This window comes from Python bivittatus, unplaced genomic scaffold (assembly GCF_059951505.1).
Source record: "Python bivittatus isolate LINGU-HERP-01145 unplaced genomic scaffold, Pbiv_v1 ctg000210_np1212, whole genome shotgun sequence".
In the NCBI taxonomy this organism is placed as follows: Eukaryota; Metazoa; Chordata; class Lepidosauria; order Squamata; family Pythonidae; genus Python; species Python bivittatus.
The window spans coordinates 10665408-10677469 of NW_028277053.1; the positions used below are offsets into that span (position 1 = coordinate 10665408).

The following is a 12062-nucleotide window of genomic DNA, read 5'->3' on the forward strand; positions in this document are numbered from 1 at the left end:
GTTCAGAATGTGGCTGCATGGGCTATTTTTGGAGCCTCAAGAAGGGCCCATGTAACACTGTTGCTCCGCAAGCTGCATTGGGTACCAGTTTGCTTCCGGGTCCAATTCAAGGTGTTGGTTATTACCTTTAAAGCCCTACATGGCATGGGGCCAGGTTACCTAAGGGACCGCTTCTCCCCTATGTCTTCAACCCGTCCCACCCGATCACACAGAGAGGGCGTGCTTCGGACCCTTTCAGTAAAAGAACTCCGATTAGCAGGGTCCAGAAGGCAGGCCTTCTCTGCAGTAGCCCCCGCTCTTTGGAACATTCTGCCCCCGGAGGTGCAATTGGCCCCCTCACTCCTGGCCTTCTGAAGGGCTTTGAAGACCTGGTTCTGCCACTTGGCCTGGGGTGGGGAGGGAATACTTCAAGCAGGGGAATGGCTAGCCCCATAGTGGCCAGCTGTCCGCAGCTCGATTTTCCATCTTCTTAGATTTTCCTTTTTTAGTATTGTTTTTAATTCTGGGTGTATTATGTGTTTTATATATATATTTATAGTTTTAATGTTTTTTTGTAAGTCGCCCAGAGTCCCCTATTGTGGGGGAGATGGGCGGGGGAAGAAATCTAACAAATAAATAAATAAATAAAATGAGGCATTTCATAAAGTCACCTGAGGTTTGTTGATCTGGTGGACTCTTGAGGAAGTAGACAGGAACTCCTATAACTGGAGTTCCACCACTAGTAAACAAGACTCTTGCTTGCTCCTGGCTTGTTCAAGCTTCTAAGGATGGAGTTGGTCTTGAGGGTGATCTGTGATGGGACCTTAAAGTGGGAGTATGGACCTCCCGGTTTGTTGCTGGACATCTCAGCAATGTTTAACACATTGCTTTATGGACTGCTGTAATAGTATGTGGGAATAATCTTGGGAGACAGGGGAATGGTTGGATAAGAGTCAGCCTAGCCCTCAGCAGGAATGTGGAGGTAGCAAACATTTCAGAAGGAACCCTCCCTAGTTTCTTGGGCAACAGGGCACTTGTACTTTCAGACTTGGAGGATTGATGTCAACCTAACAAGCTGATCCAGACATGAAACACACCCAGAAGTACTAGCTCTAACTTTATTGTAAGGCTACATTAACAGAATCTTACAAGTCTGAAAGTGCATTTCTCCCCCAACGCCTCTACAGCCCAAGAAACTAGGGAGGGTCTCTTCTGAGTTGTTTGCCATGCCCACATTCCTGCTGCAGGCTAAGCTGCCTTTTATCCAACCGTTCCCCTGGTTGCAGCTTTTCCCCTTGCTCCCAAGGTTATTCCCAGATAGCATTACATCCACCTAAGAAATTGAAAGAACTGTAGTACAATGCTTAAGTCCTTTCCTGTGTGTGAGGTTCCAGTTGGTAGCTGTGGGGGAGGAATAGTCAAATCTTGGTGGTGCTTCATGGATTGGCCTTCTTCCCCATTTTATTTAACATCCATATGAAGCCTCTAGGAGAGGTCATCTGCTGGTAGGTCATGAGGTATCATCAATATCCAGATGGTAACCATTATACATCTCCACCCTAGGCTAACCTGGGGGTGCAATATACTGTCGACTCTGACTTCGTGTTTAGGAGCTATGGTAATTGGATGAGATGAAACACTGCCCATACAGAATGCCAGCAAAATGGGAGTGATTGCTTATCCAGAAACCATCTGGCTCCATAATAGCTCCAACTTTGACTCTGGGGTACACTTTGCCTCCTTTGAAATTGCAGTTGGTGTGGAATATGACAGCTCCCCTGCTGATGGAACAACACTGGTTACCACTGGGTTTCTGAGCACAATTCTACCTATGAAGCCCATTCTGGCCCTGGTCTTATTATCTTAGGGACCATCTTCTCCAAGTAGAATCTGTTCGTGTTACATGTTCAATCTGGGAAGGTAGAAATGTTGTGGATATCTTCCTTTCAGGAGACTAGAGGGCAGGGGCCCTTTGGGGGGCTGTCCACACTTTATGGAATAGTTTGCCCCCCAAAGTTTGAATGACTTCTTTGTTATTAACTTTCAGGAATGAGGTAATAAAAGTCCTCTTCCACCAGTCTTTCAGCAGCTACAGCGTTAGATATGGAGGCAGTCTCTTTTCCTGCTATTTTTACCTGGCTCTATTTTCATTCTTTTATGATTTTATAGGTTTTATTTATGTATGTGGCTTGTCTTTATGATTTTACTGCACTGATTTATTATAGTGAGCCACCCAGGACTTCAGGTTGGAAGAGTGGATAAATGCTACAAAATAAATAGATAACTATGCGCTCACTGTCTCTTAACAGACGTTATTTTGTATATATTTTTGAGTTGTGGTCTGCATTGCAAAAAAATCAGAAATGTGCTGACTTCAGCATAGGAATTTGATCCAGGTTTGGTTAGAAAGTGTAATTTGGGTATGATGACATTAAAATGTGACTCTCTCTCTGTCTCTCTCTGTCTCTCTCTGTCTCTGTCTCTCTCTCTCTCACACACACACACACACACACACTCATTCTACTGCATCTGTGATATATAGTTTCTTCCTTTATTTCTGATTGTTTTGAGAGCATTTTTAGCTAAATTGAATAAATATCAAAGGCCTCCTGCTAATCCCACCTAAGCACTTTAGCTACTTGAGAACAATACATGCTAGGGATTTCAGGTGATGACTTCAATTTATCTACATTTCCTTGCCTCGGTCACATGACTCCACTGCCCTACTGTGTTATAAGGCTAATATTTCCCGAGATATTTTTGAGAAACAGCACATTTTTTCATCCGTGCCATATAATCTGAAGAAAAACGATTTTCACTATTTTACTCATTGACAAGACAAAATGTTGCATCTGGCTAATGAAAATTTTACATGACAGTAGATAAATCCACAGATGTTTGCTGATGAATATTTAATTGTGCTTATTGTATGGTCCTTCTGTTGTATGTGGCTGTTCCACTACAGCTTTGTAAGGAGCGTTAAGCCTTTTTCACTTCTGAAACTTGGTTGCATTTCTATATTCATCCCCTTTTTCACTGCAAAGAAAACTCTAAGTTCGCTAGTTGGACTAAGCAATGAGATTAACAGCCTCCCTTTTATGCCAACCTTCATAAAACTCTTTAAGTCACAACCCAGTTAGGAAGGCAACAACTGAGAAAAAGACAAAAGGTGTCACATTTCTCATTTTTAAGCTTTATTATTATACTGGCAACAGGAGAAGAAGAAGCCAAATATCATGAAATGATGTTTTGATGAGTCCAGACATTGCAGGGGAGAGGCAACCTCAGAGGACCCAAGTAGAAATCCCAGACCTAGGCTCCAGGTCCAAGATGGCCTTCACGAGCCAATCCTAACTCAAGTTTTTCAAAATTTGAAACCGCTTCTACATCCTTTCTTGCCATTATAAATTTCTTCCTTGCACAACTGTATTCCTGTTCTGCTAGGCTTAGAATTCTTAACAGCTACTAGATCCCAAGGAGACCTTTACAGTGAAAAAAGGCATATAGATCTGGATCCAGTAAAGAAAAAACAAGACTTTCTCAGGATGACCCCTCTTTGTTAGGCAATGGGGTTTTACAACAGTGCTTTATTTTCTATTATGTTTGTAGTTATGGACCCAAAGTTCAGAAGAGGCCCATCATTGGTCAGTGTCTGGGGATCATTGTGAATGGGCTATGAATATTAATTGTGTAATTATTTGATATCCCGGCTAGAAAATAGGCTACACATCAGTTACATGAGAAGCATCCTTCTCACTCTAAATGGACCTCCTGGTAGCAAAGATTACGCAGCTGGTTTTTCTACATAGAATTGTGATGTCCTCATGTCTGGCATAAGATACCGAATTAGATGTGCTCTCTTAATAAAAGAGTAGATCTGAATGACAATTGAAACAGGAGCAAAAAGAGTGGGTGGCTAAAGAGGATCTATCCCCAAAGAGGGTCTTCCAGGTGGTCACCTGGATGAGCATGGAGAACATTAGGCTCAACATTTAGCTTAGAAAATGAACAGTGCACCTGAGATTGAGTATGGTTGAAAGAACATGTAATTCTAAAGAAAAGATAAAACATAGATTTCAGGTCCAGATAAGCTTGGTCTCCACAGTCATATCTTGGCAAGCAAATTGAGATGATTAAAGGAACAAATACACATATTCAAATATAGTACATTACAGCCAACATATCACAAATGTATGAAAATGTATTGTGATATGCTTTGGGAGTTATACATTTGGTGTCCCTGTCTAGCAACAGAACATACTACTGGCATCTCTCTGGGTTTCCTATTCCTGCACTGTGTTACAAATTTGCAGCATGTTGGCAGTTATGTTCACAAATCAGCAGTGCTCCCATCCTTCTGTTCTGTCCTGGCATGATGAGGAAAATACTCAAGTCCATCATCATCTTCATCAGACGTTCCCGCTGGAACTCAGTGTAGGCTTCAGAGCACTAAATTATTCTCTGCTTTCCATATCAATTTCCATGCCTGCTGCGCTCCTAGGAAGCCAAGGCGGAGTCATTAGAGCTACACTATGAGGGCTTTCTAGATTTCAGTGCTGGCCCTGGTAGGAAGGAGATTACCAGGCCGGTAATGCCACTAGTTAATTTTAGACATTGAATTTAATGATTTCATGCAGGAGATGCTTTAGACTAGGGTCTTGCACAACTTCAGATTTGATCTCCAAAAGACAAAAAGATGCAGCTGCTTTAAAGTTTTGCAGGCAGGTGCTGTGTTTATATACCCATGCATTCTAAAGCACCTTTAAGGGATTGACTGCAAAGTGTCCCACAGCTCTGCATTAGATAGCTATATTATTCACATGAAGGTAAATGTGATAATTTGGATAAAAATTGAGAAAAATAAATGAAACATCTCACTTCATTGGATAAACTTTCTCTTAGAAAGGCCAAAAATCAGACTGGAAAGCTTTAAATAAGTTTTTTTAAACTCTTTTTTAAGAGTTTTAGCCAGGGGGCTTGGCAAAGGGAGATGGCATTCATAGGGAGGAAAAGTACAGGACAGATGACCAACTGATTCTGAAGTTTGTGTTCCACCTGTAGTGATGGTAGACAGGACCATGTAAAATTGCCATATTTGTGCCAGGGGACCAGTAGATGGCAGCAAAGAGTTTTCTGTATCTCTTTGCTGCCATCCAGTGGTTACAAGGTTCAAATATAGCAAACCCAGGTCATGTCAAAGCATGTATCCGATTCAACTTTCCCCAGGCTTTGTTAATACCCTACAGATTTGTTAAGACGGCCTCTCCTATTGTCCACATTTTAAAATATTATTGGAACAGGATTGTATTTGTGCCATGTGCTTTCATGTTATCAAGTGATGCCAAATGGAAAAAATGTATTCATATCTCTTCCAGGTATGCTCTCTTACATTTTCCCCATGACAACCCTATGGGGTAAGTTGAGGTGAGAGATGAAGACTGGCCCAACATCACTTAGTGAACATCCCTGGCTGAGGGTGGACTTGAACCTGGGTCTCCTTATTCCTAGCCTATCCTCTTAACCACTATACTATGCTGGCTCCAGGGGTGAAAAAGGGTATTTGGACCAAAGGCAGCTCTTGAGCTTCCATGACTGAGTGTAGACTAGGACCATCTTCGTCCCAGTTGTAGTCCAGTACCTTAACCACTATACCACATGAGATTTTGATCTAATGCCTGTCATAAATAGTTTCAGACCATACAATAGAAAATTTCAGCTCTACCTAGTAAGGCTCAGTTACTAGCTATAGCTGCTTCTGATAGTAATTACTATAAGACATGAACTACAATCATTCTCTCTGATATTAGTGGATCTTTTTGGCTGAGGAGTACAGGCAGTCCTCGGGTTATGACGGTAATTGGGACTGGAATTTCCATTACTAAGTGATGCAGTTGCAAAATGCGATGTCACCTGACTGCATCACTTAGCAACAGCAATCCCAGCAGTCCCCCTTGCCATTGTTAAGCGAGGATCACAGGTCATTCAGTGAGGACCTCATGTGACCACAACTTGTGACCTCCTGCTGACTTCCAACAAGCAAAGTCAATGGGGAAGCCAGCAGAAGGTTGCACATCCTGGTCACAACAAGTGTTTCCTTAGGTGGCTCTCAAGGAGGCTGATGGATGGGTGAATGTAGCCTGGCACAAGTGCGGGTGGGCACACAGGTGGATGCTGCAGCATGGTGTGAGTGTGGGTGGCCAGGGGGTGGGTGCTATGGCCTGGTGTAAGTGTAGCTGGTGAGCATGAAACTGAGCAAACCTGGGGAGGCAGTGAAGGGCAGGAAAGCCTGGCGCGATATGGTTCATGGGGTCACGAAGAGTCGGACACGACTTAACAACTGAACAAAGTGCAGCTGGGCAGGCAGCTGCCCACCTGCCCTGGGCCCACACTCACCATGACGCCTGGGGGCTTCTTGTGAGAAAAAGTGGTGGGAGCAACTTACCAGAACGACTTAGGACCTCCTGCCAGCTTCCCCATTGACTTTGCTTATGGGAAGCCAGCAGGGAAGGTCACAAATGGCGACCCAGGGGCGCTGCAACTTTGTGGACCAGTCATAAGTTCCCCTTGTTCAGTGCCGTTGTAACTTTAAACGGTCACTGAATGAGTGTTCCTATTCTGAGGACTACCTGAGGACTACCTGCTTAAATTTTAAAAATTGGGTATATACTTTTTTTCTTAATGAGATATTTACCTGTGAACTCATATTTAGCTTCTCTTTCCTATATTTTTAGAACAAACATATCAACCTGTACCAGTTTCTTAGAGCGCTCTAGCACTGAATAAGGATTTAGAATTGATGCTGAGACCTGAAGTTAGAACTTTGAGTTATCTTCATTGTCAGACATTTTAAAGTTCAAGAGTTTCAGCGTTTAATATACCCACTTAAAGTAGCCTAAAAATGGTAACGCACCTTTTTCTTGCATCTTCAAGAAAATGTTCTACTTGAGCCTTCTGCCATTAATTAATTATACCCAGATTGTTGATTAAGTTCAGTGCTCTTTGCCCTTGTAATAGGTACAACAGAAGAATGATTAGAATCTAAATTACATTGTTAATAAAATAGATTCCTTAGTGATAACCCTTTCATATTCTCCTATACTTATTCCAATTAATTTAATAAGGTTATGAAATACAAAACTTGAATCTTAAGTATATGCAAATTGGTACATCATTTAGCAGTTGGATTCACTGTGCCTAGGGCAAGCTGTAACATGAAGCACACCTTAGGTATCTGTCACAGACAGTTGATATTGGGGTATTGAGAGGTGTGGGTGGACAGAACTTGCTCTGGCCCCTAAGGTGTCTGTCCCCTTTCCATCAGCCCTCCTCTAACGCTGCCCCAACTGGCCTCTGCATATATGCTAGAAGGAAGAGGAACAGGCAGTAAAGTATCTCTCTTCATCACGCCTGCCATCTTTTATCTTTATTTTTTTTAATTGATTTTATTGCAATTTCTTTGATTGTTGTGAGCCGCCCAGAACTGTTGAGAGTTGGGTAGCATACAAGTTTAATAAATTAAATTAAATCTTGCATGTATCTTCGATGCACTAAACCGAAACCCTCCATTATATATTTTGGTTGAATGCCGTATTATAATCAGTTATTTCCAGGAATGCTTTCAAAACATTAAAGTGGCGGAAAAGTTATCCAGCACCCCAGCCCTGGGAACCAGAAAAAGACATTGTGAAGGAGGGTATTGCACCCTTTCTTGCAGATACACCTTCTGTATTCCTCTTGGTATTCCTTTAATGCTGATGGCATAAGAAGAACCAATTCCTTCCTTGTAGAAGTAGAAATTGTCATCCTTTTTTTCCTGTGGAAGATACCAGACTTGTTTTATAGGGCTGATGCTGGGAGGATTTCCTATAGTAGAAAAGGCAGAGTTTTAATTCCTTAGGAAAGGCATCTATTTTTGATACAGTAAGGTAAGACAATAGAGTCAGCAGGAAAAAGGAGATGAGAAAGTAGAAATATAGCTGAAAGCGGCCCATTTTAAATCTAAGTAGGCTTTAAACTTATAACACAAGGCATAAACTTTAGAGTTACACAAGCTGTGATTGTTATATTCAGCAGTTCCAAAAAAAGAAGTTAAACTTGGGGAAATAAGAGAAGTCAGTGGTCACTATTAAGAACCAAGATAGGGGATAGTACAGAATTTAAATTTGCAAATAGTTTGTAAAATTCAAATTGCCCAATCCATAGTTCAAGCAAAAGATCTTCAGGTAGGTCCAGAATAACCTTCCTAAACAAACATACACAACACAGAGACAGAGGCAATCATGAGTGCTCGTCAGATCATAACTAAAAACAGTGGAAGGATAAAAATTTACTGTTGCAGCAGTAACACAAACTAGAGTCCTGTTGGTGCAAAGAGGAGAGAATTCACTTTCCAGAGAAGAGTTTCTCTTAGATTTGCAGATATGATGATCCCTTTGCCACAATGAAAGACAAACATTTTCTGAATTGACTGACACAGTTTGCTCCTCTAGTGAATCTGTCAACTGTGGGGCTCCAGAATTTGATTTGCAATATTTTTATTTTAGTTACTTATAAGGCCTGAGTGACATTTCATTTACAGTTGCTTGGCAGCCACAAATGTTATCTTTTGACTTGAAAATGTAATGTCTCAAAGAAAGAGAGAGGGAGAGAGGGAGGGAACATAAGAATAAAAGAACTGAAGAAAAGAATATGATTTGAAAGGTAGATTTTGGCTTCTAGAATCTCCCATGTTTCTCATGTAAATTAGTAATATGCATATTTAACTTTTGGTGGGTCTGTAAAATCGTAAGTTCACTTAGTAGATCTGGAGTTTGCAAATTATGTTGTATAGAGGGATAAGCAGGCTTAAAATGTTTCATGGAAGACATTTGCCAACATGGGAGATGAAATGAGAAGCCTTCATTTAAAGGGAAAGGTAAATGAATATTCAATCTTCTTTGGATTAACTCAAGTTCCAATTTGGAAATTTCCTTAACACTTTCAATGATAGTATAATCTTATACACGTCTACTAAAAAGGAAGTCCCACTGAGTTCATTGGGGCATGCTCCTAGGTCAAATCAACAGGATTGTAGCTTCAGAAGATACAAATCTGTTTCCTATGGTTTCTCTCTTAAATTAGTATCCCATGCAAACAAGTCAGTAATAACAACAACAACAAACAATTAATTGCATGCAAATCTGTCAGTAATCAATGTGCAACTGGTATAGACTAAAGTTATGAAGAGAGGCTTGAAGGAGGACACCTCTGACAGTTTTGAAATGTAAGTACAGAAAGACACATGATTGGATGGATTGATGATGTTGTTCCAGCAGTGGCATCATCCGTAGACTCCTCATGTCTTTGCTTGGCTTTCCTTTAGTGATCACAACATAAATTGCTTGTCTTGTTTGACTTCCTTGTTCACCAAAGTTGAGCAGATTGTGGCCGTTTTCAACGCCTCCACCAGACAAAAAGCTTGGGACCATTTCTCGAAAGCTCAGCGGAAGAACATAGACATTTGGCGCAAACACTCTGAGGTGGGTGAATTTTCTGTCTCTTTTATCCATCATTTCACAGCCTTGGACTAAGGGGAAGGCAAAGGGGCCTGTAGCTGATTGTGCTTTGTTCAGCAGTCTTTAATTGCTGCATTTGTATTTGTAGAATGGAGAAGTAATTAAGGACTGTTTCTAGAGCCTCTGTGAGAGTTTATACAGCTGGAACTCTTTGGAGTGAATATTCCTTCGACTAAAATGACTAATTGAGAGAATTAGCAACGTCACTTTAACATTCATGTTGCAGTCCTGGATTTGATTTATGCTCAAATTAATTTATTTCATCACAATATTGTCCAAAAGCAGGCAAAAATATTGGACAAAGCAGATTGTTTTGGACAATATTCTTCATCATAAATATTCATAACAAAATAATGTTACATTTAAGGAAATGTAGGAAACCAGATTATTAGCTTAGAAAGGACAAAGCAATTTCTCCATTTTGACCTTTGAGAAAATAAAAGTGAATATTTTTAAAGGGCCACAATCCAAAATGTATAGAATAGTGCACTGCAGTGGGAATTCCATTTTTTAATCTTTCAAGCCTTATCAAGGCTGTATTTTTCTTGATGAAGTGATAGCAAAATTTAGGAGCTCCAAAGATTTTCTTGAAGTCAGACAGCAGAAGAAAACTGCTTTCTAATCCTACAGCCTTGTGGAAGTGGGGAAGAAAGTTCTTACTATTTGGGGAGAGAGTATGATATTTCCTGGCCTTATTAAAAAAAATAAAAAATAAAAACTGTAGACTTCATAGGGTTAGGAGTCACTCCTCACCCTTCCAAGGCGGATGAAATTCAACCAGGTGCCATGCTTAAATGCTGTCTTTCTTCAAGGTTTGCCTACTGCATCTTAAGCCAGGGACTTGAACAGCTCAGAATGGTAGAAGTCAGCAGCATCTGCAGGAAGAGGATCAACATTGGCAAGATGGTAGATGGAGTATTGTGGTGGGAACCTCACCCGTTTTGAATGTCTGTGTGATGCTGGTACAAAAGGTATGGGGTCTGCACTTCAATGCTTGTCCCCATCTTGTCAATTTTGACACGTGCCCTGGAGACACCCCTGGTAGGAGGAAGGTAGGGAATCAGAAGGAATCAAACCAGCTGTCTACCTAGACAGCTAGACTACCTACAGGTCTACCTAGTTGATCTTACTTGCTACTTTTAGTTCAGCTTCCTGGCCTTGCTCTGCTCAGAGCAAACTCTCAACCTGCCATACTTAGCCACATCTGTCTGCTTACCTGCCTCGGGAGGAGCAGTAGCCAGGACCAGTGAGGAGATACATCCTGAGTTTAAATACTTGATTACGTTTAGCAATAGAGGAGAACCAGAAACAGTCAGATTTGGGGGAGTGGAGGTACGAAAGAAGGGAAAAGCAAATCCAATCTCAGCCTGGTCCTCTGGGTTTTGTTCAGTGCATGTGTATGATGAGAAATCAAGAGGAAGAGGAATCGCTTTTCCTACATCCCTTTTGAGAGACAGAGAGAGAGTTTCCTACATGCTTAATTTATTGACCATATTATGCAAATGTGGCTTGACTCATTTTCTTTGACTTATGTGCTCTGCATGTAGATTATTTCCTGCTTTCTGATTGTAGCTTAGTTGTGGACTGGATTGTGTTATGATCCGTGCAGCAGGCTTAATACCATGTTTAAATGATGATTATTGGGATCAGGGCACTTTGTAAAAGTATGTAACAGCTATATCCTTCCAATGAATAAAGGGTTTCTGTGGGCTTCACTCCTAGATACATGCCAGCTGTCCTTTGAGTGTGAGAGCCAGTCCTGGGGGCCATTGTCTCCCTGGTGTCCTTCACTGGTACCAGAATGACCCAAATTGACAACCTTTATTACCAAGAGATAGAAGATGGATGGATGGATGGATGGATGGATGGATGGATGGATGGATGGATGATAGATGACAGATAGATGATAGAGATAGATAGAAATTGGCTGAGCATCTGCTTTTTTGGCTTCTCTGTGCCACAATACGAATTACATTTGAAAGCCATGCTTCACTTACAACCTGGCATGTGTCATACCTTACTTTCTGTTGTAAAGTAAGTGAGAACTGTTTCCCCACCCCAACCCTTCAGTTTGATTTTTAAAATGGTAGTGTGCATGCATTCATTTGCTTAGTGCTCTGTCGGTGCATTGTTAGCACCACAGTCCTTTTAATGTTTCCTTGCCTAACAACAAAAAAGCTCTGAGAAGGTAAGAGGCGTTTATTTAATTATTTTGTATCTTGCTTATAACAACCGTGTTGCATGCCTCCAGGATAAAATTGTGCTGTGGTCCAAACCATTGGGCCAACATTTGGAGTGCCCTGAACAAATAATAGATTGAATACTGAAGCCATTGGATGCAATGTCTGCATGAATTAAAAATATTTTTTTTATTATCATTGCTATTATGATGTAGATTATGAGTGTATTACAATAGATTCCATTATAATAATGCAAGCCTAATTTAGAAGAGCAAAATTTTCTGGGGTTATTCATAAATGAATTCACCTGAGTGGTAAAAAAAAAAAAAAGGCAAAGGAATTTTATTAA

The 12062-nt window shown here is 40.9% G+C and overlaps 1 protein-coding gene across 9 annotated transcripts in view; it reads left to right on the forward strand.

Annotated features, from left to right (window-relative positions):
- The window catches only part of ENOX1 (ecto-NOX disulfide-thiol exchanger 1), a 394509-nt gene that overhangs the window by 304674 nt on the left and 77773 nt on the right, over positions 1-12062 (forward strand). For all 9 annotated transcript variants that reach the window (XM_088139475.1, XM_088139474.1, XM_088139470.1 and 6 more), the window contains one exon: positions 9391-9497. In XM_088139475.1, coding sequence (XP_087995601.1) covers positions 9391-9497 — 107 coding nt within the window. The remainder of the gene's footprint in view (positions 1-9390; positions 9498-12062) is intronic.